The sequence below is a fragment of the Sorghum bicolor genome, chromosome 2 (genome assembly GCF_000003195.3).
Source record: "Sorghum bicolor cultivar BTx623 chromosome 2, Sorghum_bicolor_NCBIv3, whole genome shotgun sequence".
NCBI classification, from domain to species: domain Eukaryota; kingdom Viridiplantae; phylum Streptophyta; class Magnoliopsida; order Poales; family Poaceae; genus Sorghum; species Sorghum bicolor.
In genome coordinates, this window is record NC_012871.2 from 5,905,943 (window position 1) to 5,927,036 (window position 21,094).

At 46.1% G+C, this 21,094-nt stretch overlaps 2 protein-coding genes across 2 annotated transcripts; one reads left to right on the forward strand and one right to left on the reverse strand.

Moving 5' to 3' along the window:
* On the forward strand, positions 1 to 1,556 carry LOC8063633. Its single transcript, XM_021453334.1, has 2 exons — positions 1 to 1,063; positions 1,540 to 1,556. The coding sequence occupies exons 1-2, from the start codon at positions 1 to 3 to the stop codon at positions 1,554 to 1,556; spliced, it is 1,080 nt and encodes a 359-aa protein (XP_021309009.1).
* LOC8063634 (protein NUCLEAR FUSION DEFECTIVE 4) lies at positions 8,924 to 11,659 on the reverse strand. The gene has a single exon (XM_002461547.2). The coding sequence runs from the start codon at positions 11,357 to 11,359 to the stop codon at positions 9,374 to 9,376; it is 1,986 nt and encodes a 661-aa protein (XP_002461592.1). The 5' UTR covers positions 11,360 to 11,659; the 3' UTR covers positions 8,924 to 9,373.

Genomic DNA, 21,094 nt, shown 5'->3' on the forward strand with positions numbered 1-21,094 from the left:
ATGGACCGCGCCAAGAGGGGCGCCGTCGCCGGCCTCCCCGACGACATCCTCGTGCAGATCCTCTCGCGCGTTTCCGTCAAGGACCTCCACAGATCCAAGTGCGTCTCCAAAGCGTGGTGTGGCCTCATCGCCGACCCGCTCCACCGCAAGGAGCTCCCGCAAACCCTACATGGGTTCTTCTACGGCGGCGGGGGATACGAAGGTGAACACAGCGACAGCGGCGAGGACAGTGAAGAAGACGTCGACGACAGCGCCAGCGACAGCGACACAACAGAAGACGACGTCAACGGCGACGATGACGAAGAAGACGACGGCAAGAACCAGATCTTCACAGGGTACGGTCACTTCATCAACCTGCTCGGGAGATCCGCGCATCTCGTCGACCCTTCCTTCTCCTTCCTCAGGAGACTACAGCTACCCGGCATTGGCAAACTCAGGCTCTTAGGCTCCTGCAATGGGCTTCTCCTCTTTGGGCACGACATCGATTTGGATAGCATGGGGTTTATCGTCTGCAACCCCGCCACCGAGCAATGGGCTGCTGTGCCCTGCAGCCAGAGCCGGCCTCCGACGGATTGGCATCTTCGAGCAAGCCAAACCTATTTGGTCTTCGACCCGGCTATCTCTTCCCATTTCCATCTGGTCATGTTCTTGCAGGAGGATCGGAGACCAACTGTGCACGCCTACCACTCTAAAACTGGAGCATGGAGTCACAGCGACATTGACTGGACTGAAGAAGAAAAGAAAAGATTGCACCTTGACCTCTGTTACCTTGAGGCTTACGGTGCGGCCGTAGTTAATGGCATGCTCTATTTGGTCGAGGAAGATCAGATTTTTCAGGTGGATTTCGAAGGGAAGACACGTGGGGTCATCCCAGCTCCATCGTCAATTGTTGAGCGGAATCCTGATTACAATGCAATTTTCCTTGGTCAGTCCCAAGGGCGCCTGCATTGCGTCAATGAAGAGTGGGGTGCTGAGGATTTCCCCTCTGAACTGTCCAGTCGTGTTCATATAGGAGGTGCTGATGATAACGCTCTACTGTCCATCTGGGTTCTTGATGACAATGGTACACAGCAATGGGTCCTTAAGCATAGTGTCAGCCTTTTGCATTTGTTTGGGAAGCTTGGCGAATCTGGCTTTGAATACGGTGTGGTTGCCATTCACCCAGACAGAAATTTAGTGTTTATTATTCAATATTGGAACTGGCAACTAATCTCATACGACATGGACAGTAAAGAGGTGTGTGCGCTCGGCACTCTTGAGCATGAGTGTACAAGTGTTACTCCTTTCGTTCCCTGCTTCTTAAACTTCTTGTCCAATTAATACTGCAAGGAAGCTGAGACATGCATGTACTAGGTTACATATATGCCAGCAGCCAGTTATCCTAATTAATATAGTTTTCTAAGTTTCCCAGACTATGTTGGTTTGCATTCAAGTCAGTATGAAATGCTACCTATGGTGTTCCCAGAATTGCAATGAACTCTGTTTTTGTAGTCTGACTCTGCTACCAATGTCGGTTTGTATTCAGCTCATATGTTTCAGGTTATAATAGCGAGTGAGTGCTTAGTGTATATTTATTGTTTGTTCTTTCCTGCATTAGTTGTTTTTTCGCTGAATGCTAAAGTAATAAGGTAAATGTACCTTCCAGATAGTAAACCAACAATGCATGGCTGAAAGCTCGGAACTGAAACCTGTGCTGTGTTAGCCTCAAAAGCTTTCAACCGGATTGCATGACATGTCTAGTTTTCGGATAAATATTCCAATATATGCAGCTGAATAGTAGTTGCCATATTGTAAAGAGGATGCTTTGGACTGATCATAGCTTGCTTGTCAATACCAGTTACTAGAAGTGTTATGGAAGAACCATCTCATTCTATTTATGTGTAGACAGTTGTTTGTTATACAGCAATCAATTTGAGCTTGTATTTGTGTATGATATATACAAGTTAGCTCTGTCTGCAATATGGTACTTGAAAACTTGGATGGCCTTTCACCTGAAATCCCCAGTGTCCAATGCACCCACACCACGTTGTTATATGCTTGGAAATTATAGTGATCAGGAGGCAAAAAAAACTTGGAATGTCAATGAAACAATTTGAGAAAAGGAACCCTCACCATTTTTGCTTGTTGATGAGATGAATGTCTTGATTTCACCTGATCTTAAAACTACATTTGGTGCAATTTATGCAGGTACAATAAAACACATACTTCCTTTGTTTCATATTATAGACCACTTTAGGTTTGTCCTAAATTAAACTTCTTTATATTTAACTATGTTTATTGAAAAAAAAATACACTAGCATCTATAATATAGAGACGCCGATGGTTAAGCTCTACTGTCCATCTGGGTTCTTGATGACAATGGTACACATCAATGGGTCTTTAAGCATAGTGTCAGTCTTTTGCATTTGTTCAAGGGGAAACGTAGCGAATCTGGCACTGAATACAGTGTAGTTGCCATTCATCCAGACAGAAATATGGTGTTCATTGTTCAATATTGGAATCTTTACTTGACGAATCCTGTACCATAGGATCTAGCAGCTCATTTGGCCACGTGTAAGCAAGAAATCTCCAGTATCTTCTCCACCGTTGGATCTAAATCGGATGTTGAAACGCAGGTACGGCTAATGCTTTCCAGAGCCTTCGTCTCGAGCGCCATAAAATGCTGGGTTCGAGGTCCCCATCTTCACGCTACCTTCCAAGGCGTTTGTTTAGTTGCCACAAAACTTTTTAGATTTCTCATCACATAGAATCTTTAGACATATGCATAGAGCATTAAATATAGATAAAAATAAAATATAATTAAACAGTTTACCTATAATTTGCGAGACGAGTCTTTTAAACCTAGTTAGTCTATGATTGAATAATATTTGTCAAATACAAACAAAATTTCTACAATATTTATTTTGCAAAAAAAATTAGAACTAAATAAGGCCCAAGTTTGCCACCAGCCTCATTACTCCGTGGCGCTGCCTCATTGCCCGCCTCTACCTGCTCGGGCAGCCGACAAGCAGCCTCAATGCATCTCTCTTATGTTCACGATGATATGTTGCCTTATACAGTCGCACTCGGAAGTAATCGGAAGCCATAGATGTAACTATAACAATTATTGTCCAATCATAAATTATTTGAATTTAAAAAATTGTCTCATAAATTATTCTCTACTTGTATTTTAGTGATGGGATAAGTGTTAAAAAAACAGCCCAAACCAAATAGGATCTTACTTAACATATGTATAGTATAGCTAACAATACTCCATGCTATATCAACATCAAGTAGATTGATTAGGAGCTCAATCAAAAACTTAAATGAATAGAGATCCTCAACAATTTACATTCACTTCACTAAAAGAAAAAAATCGCTTCTATCAAAGCGGGATATATGAAAGCCATAAAGCAGCTTTAATTGTTTTTTATTTTTATTTTCACTCCCTATTGTCACTGGCCCAGTCACAACGGAGGCACGGCAAAGCCGTGCCCCTGTTTCTAGTTGGCATCTAATCCCATACGACATGGACAGTAAAGAAGTGCGTGCTGTTGGCATTCTTGAGCAGTAGTGTAGACGTGTTACTCCTTTCGTTCTCTGCTTCTTAGACTTCTCCAATTACTTTGCAAGCAAGTTGAGACATGCAGGTACTAGATCACATAGTATGCCAGTAGGCAATTATCCTTATAAATGTAGGTTTTCGTTCAAGTTATATGTTCCAAAAAAAATGCTACCTATGGTGTTCCCAGAATTGCAATGACTCTGTTTTCATAGTCTGACTCTGCTGCCATTGTTGGTTTGCATTCAGGTCATATGTTTCAGGTTATAATAGTGAGTGCTTACTGTATATTTATATTTTGTTCTTTCCTGTATTAGTTGTTTTTTGCTGAATGCTAAAGTAATAAACTAAATATAGCTTCCAGATAGATAACCAAGAAACTTGTGTTGTGTTGGCCTCAAAAGCTGGCAACTTGATTGCATGACACGTCTAGTTTTTGGATAAATATTCCAATATATGCTGCTGAAAAGTAGCTGACATATTGTAACGAGGATGCTTTGGACTGATCATAGCTTGTCAATACCAGTTAGTAGAAGTGTTATGAAAGAATCATCGATTGTTTGCTTGGACTTATCAGCCGAATCTGCTAGCTATTCAGCAGTGTTTTTCTCTCACAACAAATCAGCCAACGGTACTTTCTGCTATAGCTTATCAGCCAATCGTTACTTTCTGTCATAGCTTATCAGCCAACCGTTACTTTGAGCACTGTATCCTATATATACAAGTTAGCTCGGCCTGCATGCAAATGATACTTAAAAACTTGGAAGGCCTTTCACCTGAAATCCGAGTGACCAGTGTACTGATAGCGCTTGCTGTTATAAGCTTGGAAATCTGGAGGCAAAAACATATGAAAAGTCAAGGAAATAATTTGAGAAAAGAAACCCCGCCATATTTGTTTGTTGATGATATGATTGTCCATTTCACCTGGTGTTGAAACTACATTTGGTGCAATTCCTGCAGGTATCGTTTCATATTGTAGGCCACTTTAACTTTATCCTAGATAAAACTTCTCTATATTAACTAAGTTTATTGAAAAACACACTAGCATCCATGATGTTGATATCCCCATTCAGTCTGTTTTGGTGTTGCATTTATTTGGTATTTTAGATGTTAATGTATTCCCTAAGAACTTAGCTAGACAAACTTGACCTAGCTAGATTGCCCTATAATTTAGAAAAGAGGGGTAGCGAATAAGCCCCCAAAGCTAACACCGGTAATCTTCAGAGTGACCTATGTTCTGAATTAGAATGATCTGAAGATTATTGTCTGATTTGTGCAATGTTTACTTCCCTTTTACTCTCGCTGGCACCGGTGTGCTGGTGCTAAGTTGGAAGCGTAATTAGCAGATCGGTTGCCAAGTCAGCAAGATTTATTGATTAGAGCAACTCCAGCCCAAGTCCCTAAATTAAGCCCTTAAACTTTTATTTTACGATTCCTGGTTATGATTTTCTTAATAAGAACCTACTGGTGCAGCGTTTCTGCTTTTCTGATGAAGCTAGGCTCAATGGCTCATCGAACTTTTCAATTTTCAGCGTCCCCTCATCAACTTGACTCGATCTTCACTAAACTCTAGTCGATGTGCCATGGTAAATTCTGCTATTCCCATGGTCTTGACACTCTTGAGATGGTTGAGTATTTGGCTTCGACTCATTATGTATGGCTCCTCTCAATTTTGCTTGTTTGCTGGACGTGGCGCAATTTTCTCTAGGGATGGATGGAAACCAGTCCTGTCCTCATCTCAATTAGAGTGGAATTAAACTAATAAATTTCATTTCAATCCACTTTTAACGTATGTGGATTGAAACGAGTACATGCGCATCTAAACAAGGCCTGAGATGGAAAAGGAGCTCAGCGCGTCCTAGCTGCCATTTGTTTTCGAAGGGTTTTAGGTAGTTTCAATATGACTGCTTCCTTGTTTTTTGCTGACTGCTAAAGTAATAAACTAAATATAGCTTCCAGATAGATAACCAAGAAACTTGTGTTGTGTTGGCCTCAAAAGCTGGCAACTTGATTGCATGACATGTCTAGTTTTTGGATAAATATTCCAATATATGCTGCTGAAAAGTAGTTGACATATTGTAACGAGGATGCTTTGGACTGATCATAGCTTGTCAATACCAGTTAGTAGAAGTGTTATGAAAGAACCATCTCATTCTATTTGTCTGTAGACAATTGTTTGTTGTACAGCAATCAATACTTTGAGCTCTGTATCCTATATATACAAGTTAGCTCGGCTTGCATGCAAATGGTACTTAAGAACTTGGAAGGCCTTTCACCTGAAATCCAAGTGACCAATGTACTGATAGCGCTTGCTGTTATAAGCTTGGAAATCTGGAGGCGAAAACATATGAAAAGTCAAGGAAATAATTTGAGAAAAGAAACCCAGCCATATTCGTTTGTTGATGATATGATTGTCCAGGTAATTCCACCTGGTGTTGAAACTACATTTGGTGCAAGCCGAGAAATATACCGCCCTTCATTTCATATTGTAGGCCACTTTAACTTTATCCTAGATTAAACTTCTCTATGTTAACTAAGTTTATCGAAAAATACACTAGCATCCATGATATTGATTTCACCATTCAGTCTGTTTTGGTGTTGCATTTATTTGGTATTTTAGATGTTAATGTATTTCCCTAAGAACATAGCTAGACAAACTTGACCTAGCTAGATTGACCTATAATTTGGAAAAGAGGGCTTAGCGAATAAGCCCCCAAAGCCAACACCGGTAATCTTCAGTGACCTATGTTCTGAATTAGAATGATCTGAAGATTATTGTCTGATTTGTGCCATGTTTACTTCCCTTTTACTCTCGCTGGCACCGGTGTGCTGGTGCTAAGTTGGAAGCGTAATTAGCAGATCGGTTCCCAAGTCAACAAGATTTATTGATTACGATTCCTGGTTATGATTTTCTGAATAAGCACCTACTGGTGCAGCGTTTCTGCTTTTCTGATGAAGCTAGGATCAATGGCTCATCGAACTTTTCAAGTTTCAGCATCCCCTCGTCAACTTGACTCGATCTTCGCTAAAGTCTAGTCGATGTGCCATGGTAAAATCTGCTATTCCCATGGTCTTGACACTCTTGAGATGGTTGAGTACTTTGGCTTCGACTCATTATGTATGGCTCCTCTCAATTTGCTTGTTTGCTGGACGTGGCGCAATTTTCTCTAGGGATATGGATGGAAACCATTCCTGTCCTCATCTCAATTAGAGTGGAATTAAACTAAATTTCGTTTCAATGCACTTTAACGTATGTGGATTGAAACGAGTACATGCGCATCTAAACAAGGCCTGAGATGGAAAAGGAGCTCAGCGCGTCCTAGCTGCCATTTGTTTTCGAAGGGTTTTAGGTAGTTTCAGTATGACTGCTTCCTTGTTCACGTGAGCTTTGGATCTGCCTGGCAACAATTTCTTAGAAAAACATTAGCTGACCTGATTTTTCTTTTCTTTAAAGAAAAATTTGCGGACTCCAGAAGCAAGATGCAAAAGCTAGCAACTGAATATTTTTGTGTCCTAATCCAAAAAAATTATATGTGATAAAACATCAAGTATACTAGGAGTATAATATATGCTGGGCCTTAATCCTCTGTGGTAGGTTTTGAGTGAGAAGTCAGCCCACAAGGGTCTGATGTTGCCAAGCACAAAAGCAGAGGCGCAGGAGGAGGCTAACAGGTTGCCGTTCCGTTTGGCTTGAAACCCCGTATCCGTAACGAGGCCGACAGACAGACAGGCACAGCGTGCCGTGCGTACGGCGGCGTGTGCTGTAGTAACTGTGGTCAGGTCACTACTCGACTCGGGCCTTGTTTGGCCTTGTTTAGTTCGCAAAAAATTTCAAGATTTTCCGTCACATCGAATTTTGGTCGCATGCATGAAATATTAAATATAAACAAAAATAAAAATTAAGGTCTTGTTTAGTTTCAAAAAATTTTGCAAAACAGGTACTGTAGCACTTTTGTTTGTATTTGACAAATATTGTCTAATCATGCACTAACTAGACTCAAAAGATTCGTCTCGTCAATTTCGACCAAACTATGCAATTAGTTTTTATTTTCGTCTATATTTAATACTCAATGCACACGTCTAAAGATTCGATGTGACGGGGAATCTGAAAAATTTTGCAAAATTTTTGGGGAAGTAAACAAGGCCTAACTACACAGTTTACCTGTAATTTGTGAGATGAATCTTTTGAGCCTAGTTACTCTGTGATTGGACTCAAATAAAAACGAAATGCTACAGTACCCAAAAACAAAAAAATTTCCCAAAAAATATTTGCAAAATTTTTCAGATTTCGCGTCACATCGAATCTTTAGACTCATGTATGGAGTATTAAATATAGACAAAAATAAAAATTAATTACACAGTTTGGTTGGAATTGACGAGACGAATCTTTTAAGACTAGTTAGTCTATGATTGGATAATATTTGTCAAATACAAACGAAAGTGCTACGGTATCGATTTTCCAAAAAATTTGGAACTAAAGAAAGCCTCGATCATCACCACCAACTAGATAAGCGGCCCATGCGTGAAAATGAAAATGTTGGAGCAGCAGGCTTGTGGTTGTGGAATAGTACAGGTACTCCTCCTATATGTGTCGATCCGGTGCGATGCACATGGCGTATTCAAAGCCGCTGGGGCCGGACTGGGACTGGGACGTGTGCGCAAGCGAGTTGGCTGGCTAACTTTGGTCCCCCATGGAATGGAAATATGGAATCTGTAGCGCTTCACGAATCGAAGCTTTGCGTTTGTCTTCGTCTTCGTATGGGGTGTCTTGGCATGGCGTCTACAGTACACGCAGGTTGGGCGCCGTCTATGTAAACCTGGTAGTGATGATTAGTACTTACTAAGTAAAATTAGGGTTAAAATAAAGACTTGGAAGACATCCGTCCGCGGTGGCGGTGGCGTGGCGTGTGCATACCGTACTAGAGTGGTCCAGCACTCCGGCCGGGCCAGTCAGGCGAAGAGAGATCTGGAGGTGGATCAGGCTCCCCCACCGTATCCGGCCCGCACGGTACGCGTGACGCACAGCACGGTCCGTGCGGGTGCGGCGTGCTACGTGGTGCTGAGCACCAAAGACCCGGGGCAAAGACCAGTACTACGCGACAAAGACCCGGGGCCTCCTGTGGTTGCTGTCGACAGGACACGGGCCATCACTTGCCCGACCTGCGCACAGCACGCAAGGAGTTGGTTGCACGGCGCCATCCGTTCCCACCGACCTGGACGGCTGGAGCACGCAGGGCACCATGACCATGGATTTCGACTGGACCGACGGTGTTAATCCCTCCGTCCCGTCCTAGTATATAAGGCGTAACCAATTTTTGCTCATGTCCTATAATATAAGGCGTGCTCTCTCACAAACATAAATACAGTACTACTAGTGCTTGCTGTGAGAGAGAATTAAATGTATTCTTGGTCTTTGAACCCGAAGTAGTTATGCCTTATATACTAGGACAGAGGAGTATACTAGTACCTGTTGTGTTCCCATCATCAGTCATCACGGGTGAATGCAACACTAGTAGACCCCACTCGTCATTCTTCCAAGAGTGGCCTTCCACGCCGTATACGTGCTTTTCTAGTAGTATATTTTAGCTTTTGTACTTTTGTACAGCACGACAGTAGTAGGAGTACTGTGCGTTTCACCAAGGAGGACGTGTATGTACTACTACTACTAGGCTCCCGCTTCACTGCTTCAGCATCTACCTAGCCGTGGCCCCTGGGAAACGGAGCCCCGAGTCAAACCCGCCAGTGGAATCAAGCCACCGCATCTGCGTCGACCAAGTCAACACACCCGAGCTGTGGGCCTTCCTTCCCCTCCCGCTCCGCCACCTCACCGGCTCACCCCTTCCTGCCATTGGCCGCCTTCTCCCTCTCCTCCTCCTCCTCCTCCTCCTCCTCTCCCACCCCCCGCCGGTCCACCGGCAGCCGCCCGTCCTTTCCCGTGCCCTCGCCCTCGCCGCCGTCGCCGTCCCGGAACCTCGCGTAGATGTCGCCCCTGTAGAACCTCCACGTCCGCCACACCAGCACCAGCGACACGGCCGCGCCGGCCACCGTCGCCGCCGTGATGATCAAGAAGGACCTCTTATAGCACTCCACCCCGAGGCACAGCTTGTCGTGCTTCCCTCCTCCACCGGCGCCGTTACGCTGCCGCGCGGCGGCGGCGTCGTAGAGCCTCCCGGCGACGCGCACGTTGAGGATGTACGACCCGACGGGGCTGGCCATGCCGCCGAAGTTGTAGAGCGTGGAGTAGTACTTGAGCCCGAACACCTCGGAGATGATGGCGAACACGAGCGGCCACTGCGCGCCGAAGCAGAACCCGATGACCACCGACGCCGCGTACAGCCCGTTGCCGACGCCCAGGGCGATCACCACGTGCCCCGCGCACGCCAGCAGGAGCACCGCCGTCAGGAGCACCGGGCGTGGCACGCGGTACCGGACCAGCACGGCCTCCGAGGCGTAGCCGGCGGTCACGCGGCCGGCGTAGTTCCAGATGCTGATGAGGGAGACGAAGGTGTTGATGCTCTTGGATGGGTAGCCCAGCGACTCCCCGATCTGCCCCATGTTGTCGATCGCCGTTAGTGTGCCGCCCACGCCGCAGATGGTCGCCACGAACAGGACGAGCATGTCTACGCTCACTAGTGCTTGTAGGATCGTGTAGTCCTCGCCGCGAGGTGGTGGACGGAACATGGTCCGCACGCACTTGCCCAACGACCCCAGGCAAGACGACGACGAGGACGGCTGCTCTGTTTTCTTGGTGGTGGTGGTGGTGGTGTCGTCCGTTGCTGCTGCTGACATCTGGAGGACGCTGGATGATGATGATGGTGGTGGTGGAGGAGGAGCAGTACCGGCACCACCGTCGTCGACGGTGATGGTGGGCGGCGTGGGGTCGGCGGCGTCGAGCTGGCGCTCGCGGTAGATCTTGTACTCCTGCTTGACGACGACGCAGAGGGGCATGAGGAGGAGGATGAGCAGCGGCGTGGCGGCGACGCCGAACGCGTCGCGGGAGAAGGGGACCTGATGCTGCACCACGATCATGACGAGGAGGAAGCACGCCAGCGCGATGGACAGGTAGAGGAAGCAGAAGAACGGGTCGGAGCTCGTCTCCTGCCCTCCTCCGCCGCCGCCGCCGCGCCGCCGCCGCCGCCGCGGAGGGTACGGCATGTACCGGATGGTGTGGACGAACACGACGGAGACCGCGGCGGGGAGCCACGCGATGAGGAGGATCAGCGACTCGGCGTCGTCGCCGCCGTAGAGCGCCTGGTACAGCTGCGTGTACACGGCGCCGCTGAGGCCGACGAAGCCCTTGAGGATGCCCAGCACCACGCCGCGGCTCTCCGGGAAGTTCTTGACGCAGGTGACCAGCGCGCCCGTGTTGGCGAACGACTGCGAGTTGGAGCCGACGAAGAAGTAGAGGCACACCAGCCACAGCGGCGGGCGCGACGTGCGGCCCGACACGGCGAGGTACACCATGAGGTAGCCGAAGAGGTTCATGCCGGCGCCCATGGCCAGCACCACCCACGGCGGCGTCACCTCGTTGATGAGGCCCGAGAAGACGCCCAGGTTGGCGCCGAGGTCCTTGAAGAAGGAGACCGTGTTGAGCGTGCGCTGGTCGTACCCGAGCGACGACTTGAGCGTGCCGGAGTAGCTCCCGAAGATGTACGTCGCGCCGGAGGCCGCCATGATGAGCAGGCTCGCGAACACCGTGAACCACCGGCCCAGGAGCACCTGCCGCGCGAACCGCCGCGTCAGGATCACGCCCAGAGGGTTCCCCGACGGCGGCGGCGCCGTCGCTGGCGAGCTGCTGCCGCTCGCGTCGAACACCATGGTGGCGCGCGACGACTGCTGGCAGCTAGCGCTCGCCCGTGCGCGCCCGGGGGAGCAGGATGTCCGGCGCGGGTGATGGGCGTTGGTTGGTGTCTGTTGGATGTGTGTTTATGTCTGAATTATTATGAGCTTGTTTACACACACACTTGCTGTTGTATTTAAGGAGCTGATTGAGGGAGAAAGGAGTGTGGATCGAGTGACGGGCTTGAGGCGTGCTGTGTTAGTGTGTTATGTCTCTTTCACACTGTTATTATCTTGAGGTAGGAGGTTAGGATGAACTGCCAAATTGAAAATTTGGATCTTGAGAAAGGTGCAATGTTTTATATCTAGAACTACGCTAACGTCTGAAAGAATTTTTGGGCGCCGTAGACCATGGAGTAAGGAATACAGCTAGGGGATTTCCTTACACCTGTAGCAGAGATTTTTTTTTTAAAAAAAAAACAGGTTTAACTGTTTAAGAATCTATTCCGTTTAGTCCTTTGGTGCCCTAGTGATGTTTTTGTACGTGTCGGTGTTGAAAATTAACTGAACAATTCAAAGACAGCACAAAAAAAAAACTCTAGGACAATTACTAGCCTACTTTTTTTTTTAATAAGGGCCTGTTTAGATTGGAAACGAAAATTTTTTGGGTGTCACATCGGATATGTCGGAAGGATGTCGGGAGGGGTTTTTAGAAACTAATAAAAAAACAAATTACATAGCTCGTCAGGAAACTGCAAGACAAATTTATTAAGCATAATTAATCTGTCATTAGCATATGTGGGTTACTGTAGCACTTAAGGCTAATCATGGAGTAACTAGGCTTAAAAGATTCGTCTCGCGATTCTTAACTAAACTGTGTAATTAGTTTATTTTTTTATCTACATTTAATGTTCCATGCAAGTGTCCAAAGATTCGATGGGATGGATGAAAAAATTTTTGGTAGGGAACTAAACAGGGCCTAAGTGAATTTATAGGAAGGATGTCTACCTATTGATTGCGACATTCTCAGTATATATATTTTTTAAAGTACAATGTCGTATTTTTAGATTCTTGATTGGAATCCAATTATCTCCGTTCACCCCTCTTTCTACACCTCTGTCTTTCCTTCCCTAGTCCTATCCCTTCTTTTATGTCTTGAACAAGGTGCCCTCAGTCTACCCATTCCACCATTTGTAGTGGCATAGGAGCCGTTAGATCCGTATCTGCGACCATTACGCCTCTTTGGCTAGTCATGATAAACTATATATCCCGAACAATCTGATGGCCTCCTTGTCCATTCCTCTATAGCCGAGGAACGAGAAACCCTAAGTCCCAAATCCCTTACCCTTACCATAATTGAGGTTACTAGAGTTTAATGTGAACCCTAACTCACATAATCTCTTACCCTTACCATAATTGAGGTTATTAGAGTTTATAATGACTTTGCCTAATAAGACCATGATGTGGCTGAGGATGTTAAAGACCATAGGCACAAATCTTTTTGCAAAACCATTTTTGATAGATTTTAGATGGAGTAAAGAAAAAAAGGCCAAAAATGACAATTGCCCAATTTACTAGAGGGAAATTGGAGAAACATGAAACTAGGGGGAGTGCAACAACAGTTAAGGACCAGTACCAAGACTCACTTAGGAAAGAATATTTGAGCAACTGACAAGAGCATCCAAAAACTTAGTCATAATCGTGGACCTTCTCATATATATAGACCATGGTCAAACAACTTTGACTTCCAAGCATTCAAGAAGGGAAGACTATATGTCATCTTTGTTGAGCGCGTTGGATGACCAAATGCACTACTCTGAAACCATTATAGCTCATCTTCCCATAAAAAAGATAGGTTGATAACGCTACCAATGGACTTTTGGGCGGGCGAATGATTCCATCAACAACCATCACCACACAAAAGAACATGAAAGACATAATGTAGAAACTATGGGCCATTGTGGAACAAGGGGGCTAGGTCGCTAGGAAAAATTCGAGGGGAGACAAATGTAGAAACACAACTAACTAGCTAGCAACGTGCCATCCAGACTGCAGCAAGCAAAGCCACATGACCCCGTTATGTGTTCATCCGCCTGCAGTTGAGATCTAGAGTTCCACGGGGCTGAAAGCGTTATTACTGGCGAACTTTGTCGAATTTGGTCTATGTAGCCAATTAATTGGCAACTAGTTGTAGTTGCAATGATAAACTAGGATTTACCCGGACGTACATGCATGCCATGAAGCCAAACCGCTTCCCACAAGATATCAGGTTGTTGCCTTCCTCGCTCCTAGTTGTATAGGCTTTTGGCGAAGCGCTAGGCTCTGGTAGTGGTGGCAAGGAGAGGGTTTCAACAAGGGTCTATAGACCTAAGAGTCGAGGTGAGTCAGTCCGAGCTCGATCACGCAACAAGGACTTGCATGGCGGCGGATCTGCAACTTGTTTTGTGTCAACATTTAGGAAATAGTGTACGGTGTTTGGTTGTTGTGTTGTGGCCTTTTAGGTTGTTATGGGGGCGTTTAAGACTGCTCAGCTATACGTTTTTGTATCCAAACAATTTTAGCTCCATGCACTATGTTTGAGAAGAAAAATGAATGGAGTCACAAGAGCAACTAAAGAAGTGCTCCACAACTGTACAGGCAAGAATCAATGCAGTCAGGTTAAGGTATTCGCAGTTGGTTTTGATAATATTACGAGAGAGAAAAAAAAAAAACGCATGGGAAGTGAGTGACCGTGGAGTCGCGCGCGCGACGTTGGCTTTTATTCGTTTTTTGTTTTCAAAAATTTCAAAGAGATGGCGACGCCCGCGTGCGGACTGCGGACCCTTTGTTGACTGCTCTGCGCTGCGCTGCGATTCCTCGTCGGCTCCAGCCGTGCAAAAGAAAGGAAAAGCGTCGTGCACCCGCCACCGGCCGCGGAGCGCGACGTGCGGGCGCGGTCCGTGAGGACATGGACATGGACATGGATCGGCATCCGGGCAGGTGTGGACGCTGGACCGGGAGACGCGCGTGGTTAATTAGGGCGTTAGGCCGGACGATTTGCGCCTTGCTTATAAATTAACTTATTATAGGGGCAGGTCACGCTGTCGATTGTCCTGTGTGTTGTTAAATTCATGTTGGCGCAGAGGTAGGTGCGCGGTTCGTGGCGTCTCCAATCTAGCGATGCCAGCCCAGCTTGTTAATGTGATCGGGGGTCGGAGTAGCTTAACTGATTGACGCGCGGAGTGACCCTTTACCCGTGCCTCCGGCGACTTGCAATCAGATCAGTGTGGCCACGCTGCCGTCCTCCTCGCTGCTATAATAATTAGTGTCTGATCATAAACTAACTAGACTAAAAATTCATGTAAATTGTATAATTAATTTTTTTAATCAATATTACATATGTCCAAACATTTAATGAGATGAGGTGAAAAGTTTTTTTCAGTGCAAATTAAATAAGGCCTTAGTACTGTATTTGCTACTGGCCCTCTACTGCTATTAGTCTTCAAGGGTGTTGTTTCCACAAATATTTTACCCTAGCCCATTTGACCGCGGCGTCCAAATTAATGCCGTGTGAATTACGCACTCATCAGCAAATTACTCTACTTTGCAGACCTATACTACCACATTCATCCCGCGCTTTTACCTACTCCGTTTTCTCAAGAAATGGCAGGCGCATTCTTTCCAAGCAGGAAATGGTTTGCATGCGACGTGTGCGCGCGCGGCATGCACGCACGCACGCATGATGCACTTTGATTTGATTATCCTGTTTTTGTGGTGGTTAGGCTGTTCCAGCTGCACAGTTTGGTTCTACGGTTTCTGCTGGGCAACCCGATGCAAACCTGGCTCATCTCATCAACAACATCTAGCGAGCAACAGTACGGATGGAATATATAGTTGGAGAGATGTTGTTTATATTATATTAATAAAAAAAATTCTGGTATTAGAGCAAGACTAATAATATAGACAACTGTTGGCTGTAAGGTTTTTTTTACAACCTATTCATATAGTGGTTAGTTCATCACTATTAATACATGACCCACTTGCCTCTCTCACAAACTTCATTGGTTCTTGTGCCTGAGCTGGTCCTAAGCATTTAGCCGGCTTACAACTTGTTATTATACTTGCTCTTATTAGACCGTGCTTTAAAATATGTAAATAGTTGGACAGTTGATTTTATATGTTGTCTCTATTTCTAACGTGTTTTCAAAACTAGTGTGTGTGGGCTTATCAGCCAAATCTGTCAGCTATTCAACAATATTTTTCTCGTACAATAAATCAGCCAATAGTACTTTCTGCCATGACTGCCATAGGTAGGATAGACAAAAGAGAAATGAATGAATGAATGGTTAGAATTAAATGAGACACGAAGAATGGATGGTTAGGATACATCTCTATACCAATCCCTATCTCCGTCGAGCCGGCACGGTCATCGTGCCGTGCGGTGCCGTGCCGTAGGCCGTCGGGAAGCTATGGGCCGTCGTTTCTAGCGGACTGTGGCTCTACAGGCTTCGTGCATGGCCTTCAACCCAAGACACGGTCCGTGGATCAGTTTTCGTGCCATGCCGGCTCATCAAGCACGATGTTTTTCCCGTGCCGTGCTGGCCCACGGCCCGTCAAGCTAAAAACAGTTTATTTTTATCAATATTTTCATAAGTGTTGTAACACTTTATTTTTTTATCAGTATATCAATTAACAACACATGTACAAGTTACAACTACGTAACAGTTTATATTTACTGGGTCGACCGTTGAAACAGGCCATGCCATGTGTCTGAGTGGCAACCTGGACATGGCCTGATCCTTCGGGCCGGGCTATGCTCAGGCTGGACCAAATCGCCAGGCCATAGGCCGGGCCATCCGAACACGGACTGCATGGCCATATATATATATAAGAGACTGGCTGGGGCGTGGCTCTATTACATTGCAGCTGCAGCATCTATTCTTTTGACTTGGCAGCGAGCGAGGCAGCCAGCCAGCCATCTCCTAGCACTGCTATCAATAATATCTTTTTCGTTTAGCACTGCTATACGAGCCGTTGTCGAAGATCACAAGTTTCTCTGTTCTCTCTGCAGTTGGTTGGACTCATACCGACTACTGCACTCGCATCGCCTTTGTTGACTGGTGAGGGAAAAACGCCACGACGTTTTTGATACAGTCCACACTTTCCCTTTTTCTTGGAGTACAAACAATATAATAGGCGTGTGCCGTTTCAAAAAATATATAATAGGCGTGTGTTTGTCTGTGTCCTTGTGTGTGTGTGTGAGCATGACACATTCACATGTATAGTTGTGACTACGCTGTCACAACTACACTCATGGGAATTCTACCTTGAACTTTATCAATGAGTTGTGACTATATTCTTTTTTGACTTTGGGGGCAACAGAGCACCATATGTCTATGCTTCCTACGTGGGCTGCTATGGTTTTACATTCTTTTTCTTCAAAATTTTCAGTAAAGTCATTCGGATATATATACCCTAAGCCTTTTCATATTATAGAAATATTTTTTTCCAAAACTACTTGAAACTTTTTCCCCTATTGCAAAACTGTGCAGAAAACTTTTGGCGAGAATTTTCTAAAACTAGGTTAAGGAGAAAATGCAATGCTGCGCTTCACATATCTCCCATTTATGTGAAAGCAAAAGGGGGTGTGCATTTGTGTGTGTGAGAGAATCGCCACATACCATGTCATGGATACATAAGTATTAGGTCGACGGTAAGCGCTCCACTGCGCCTTTTTTTTTTGAATAGGTGCAACCTCATATCATGCCGATTTACAAAGGAGAAATTTATTTTTCTAAAACAAAGTGCCACGAATAAACGACCAAAACAAAAATTATAGTACTCAGAAATATACAACTTTGCTCGCAAAATAATAATGCAACTTTATAGCTAATGATGTTTTCGTTTGGAATCATTTAAGGCCTAGAAATATGGTCCTAGCTTTTGTCCTTATTGAAAGGGGAAAAAAACTAAGGTTAAGCATGAATAGTGTTGAAGCTTCTTCTTCTTCTTCTTTTTTTGATAGAAAGGTCGTGACATCTTCATTAAATTTCTGATTAGATGGCCCATATGCAGTGAACAACGACATCCTCTGCAATTTGCACACGTTCAGTTAAGGCCTTCCCCAGATTAACGAATTCCTCTCGTGCCAGTATAGAAGAATTGTTTGCCATATGAGCTTAAAGACATTGGTCACAGTGCACTATACATGGACGTTTTTTTTTTTTTGACGGTCAACGGGGGGGAGTCGCTCCCCACCTGAAATTTGTATTACTCACGGGCCAAAATGCCTCTAAATTACTTTACATAGATCTTTTGTACAAGGTGCACCTGGACAGGCGTACACTAGGGTCACTTAGCACAGAGGAAGAAGAAACATCGTTTAGACTAGTGAAGACAGTTAACCTTCACCCTGCCTCGCCCGCTGGAAGGCGAGTGCCCAAGCCTGTGCGATATGCCTCTTGGATGCCGGAAGTCTGAAGGCCCACTGGTTGGCGGCATTTTTGCACTGCAGTAGTAGTGCTTGAACGCTGGTAGTATCCGTTCTGAAGATGAAAGCGTTTCTTGCTTTCCACAGTTGCCAGCAGCAAATTGCCAGGAAGGAGGAGAAAGCCTCTCGTGGGAAGGTTGGTGGGGGAGACCATGAGTGAATGAAGTCCAGGTCCCCGGGGTTTACTTGTATCTGCAGCCTCTGCCACAGCTGACCAGCGAGGTTGCACCCACAAACGATGTGATCTGCAGATTCTTCAGAAGCCCGACAAATTTCGCAAGTCGGGTCGTCAACCACGGTTTTGGAGAAGAGAACCGTTCTGCATTGGATCCTGCCCCTAGTTAACAGCCACATGAAGAGTTGGACGCGTGGAGGAGCGTATGATTCCCAGATGAATTTGGCCTTGGGGCTAGAGGGTTGGGTTTTTGCTTTGATCATCTTGTAAATGGCACCGCTGTCCAGGCTGCATTCTTGTCTTTCGAACACCGAATTCCTGGCATCACTTTGGTCTGATAGGTGCAGACTGCTTATCGCTTCCTGGGCATCCCGCAGTTCTTGTTGAGCAGCTGTTGTTAGCCTAGGAACCATAGTGTTCTGAATGCCAACATCAATGATTTCTTTGACGGAGGCCGACTGAAGTTTGCAGTGACTGAAGAGGGCCGGGTATACATCAGCAAGTGCATCATCTTCCAGCCAGACATCATTCCAGAAGGAAGTCGACTCACCGTTCCCCACGCTCGCCGTGGTGATAGCTTGGTAGAGAGGCAGAAGCTGCCTAAGTGTAGTCCAGTGGTCACCATGAACGTCTCCTTGCAAGTTTGCTAAGGAGATCTTATTCTTGACCCAAGATGACCAGGCTGACGACTGGGGACAGTGAAGCCTATGGAGGAGTTTGAGCAGCAAACAAATGTTTTGGATGCCAATGTCTCTGATCCCGAGACCACCTTGCTCTTTCGGGTTGCACACATTAGTCCAGGCGACAAGGCAGGAGGCAGGAGGCACCTTCCCCGATTTGTCTCCGGCCCAGAGAAAAGCTTTCCTGGTTTTATCCATTAGAGAAACTACCCCAGGAGGGATTTGTAGCGAGCCCATGATATATACCAGCTGTGAATCGAGTACAGAGTTAATTAGCACGGCTCTGCCCATCTTGTTTAGAAGGAATGCCTGCCATGAGCTTAGCCTTCTATCAGTTTTTTGGATGTAGGGGGTGAAGGCGGTAAGTGGTAATTTGTTCACTGACAGCGGCAATCCAAGGTACGTTTGGGGGAAACCCCCCCTCGAGCATCCGATCGCTTGAACACAGACACTAGCTTCCTGTTCCGCCATGTGAATCGGCACTAGAGTGCTCTTGCTGTAGTTGATGTGCAGACCAGTGGCAGCAGCGAAAGAGTCCAGAATTTCCCTGACAGCAGAGGCACCTTCCACGTCTCCTTTGAACACGAGAAGTGTGTCATCAGCGTACTGGAGCACTGCACAAGGGAGATCAGGCTCAGTTGGATGCTTGATCCTCTGCGAGCGTCTGATGAGGCATTGCAGGGTTTCAGCAACGATTAAGAACAGGTATGGGGATAAAGGGTCCCCTTGTCGTAGCCCACGCTTGCAGGTGATCCAGGGGCCAGCTGACCCGTTGACAAGAACAGCAGATAACGCTGAAGACAACAGGCACCTGATCCACCGGATCCAAGTGTCAGGGAAGTTCCTTGCCCTCAAGACCTGAAAAAGACCCTCCCAATTAACTGTGTCAAAGGCCTTTGCAAAGTCCAGCTTTAGAACAATTGCCGGCATTTTCCTTTTATGGCAAACTTGAACTAATTCCATTGCATAGACAAAAGTGTCCGTGATGGATCTTCCCTTGATGAAGCCAGTTTGATTTAGGTCAATGAGCTTAGGGATTTCAAGTTGCAGCCTTGTTGTCAGAACCTTGGAAATGATTTTCAGGCAGCAGTTTTGAAGAGCAATCGGTCTGAACGCATTGACCTCGACAGCCCCAGGTTTCTTAGGGATCAAAACCATGTGAGATCTATTCAGTCGCTGAAGTTCGATGTCACCCTGGTGGAATGCACACAGCAGACTGTGGATGTCTGTTTGAACCGTTTCCCAGGCCGCTTTGAAGAACATCGGCCCGAAACCATCCGGGCCAGGAGCACTATTCATGTTCATGGACAACAGAGCTTGCTTCGCTTCATTGGCAGAGAAAGCTTCAGTTAAGGTTGCGCTTGGGCAGTAAGACCCCGCGTATAGCTCGTTGAGGTCAAACGGCTGGCAGCTTCCTTGGACCCCAATGATGGATGAGAAGTAATCCGTCAGAGCAGCCACCTTTCCAGTGTGGTTCACAATTTGTTGCCCGTCAACCTGAACCTCTCTGATGTAGTTGGTTCTGAGTTTTTGGGTTGCATTGGCATGATGGAATCTCGTGTTGGAGTCGCCTTCTCTGATAACTTTCTGTTTGCTTCGCTGCTTCCAGTAGGCTGCCTTCATTCTGATATGTTGCTGCAGCATATGCCTGGCTTGGCTGCGAACCTGAAATTCTTGTGTCGACAGGTTCCGAAATTCTTCAAAGAAGTCGAATAATTGGGTGATAAAACGGCAGTTATTAAGGATAGAAGGGGGTGCCCTGTTACACCGAGCCCAAACCTTTGCCTTAGCCCTGGCCGACTTGATACGGGCGACAATCTGTCCGGCCGCATCGCCGACGTCGGCCACCGAACGCCAGCTCTCAAGGATGGAAGGAAGGAAGGTGTGGTGGTGAAGCCAATGTTTTTCAAATCTGAAGAATTGAGCTTTAGGAATTTCTGTATTTAGGGTTAGCAGCAGCGGATTATGATCCGAGGTGGGTCTTGGTAGAGAGGAAAGAGTGGCAATAGGGAAAAGGAAGTTTAGATGGTTGTTGGCGAATGCCCTGTCCAGGCGAGCTAGGATGGGAAAGGGTTGAAGGTTGGTCCAGGTGTAGAGCCTGTCCGAAAGTTCGATCTCGTTGATACAAAGGTCATTTATCGTGGAGTTGAAAGCACTGGTGAGGGAGGAGTTAATCTGGCCGTTGTTTTTGTCACTAGGCTGTCTAACAAGGTTGAAGTCACCGATTAGAATCCAAGCACCATGAATTAGGCTCGGCAGTTCCAGCAAGCATTGAAGGTAGTGGGGAGAAAAGGTGTGGTCCGAAGGACCATACGTGTTTGTCACAGTGAAATCGGTGTTGGAGAGGTTGCAAGCAAACTCACAGGTGATAGTGTAGGGTTTACAAAAATGGTTTTGCAGGGAAAAAACGTTTGGGTCCCAAGCAGTGAGAAGCCCACCGCGTGAGCCGT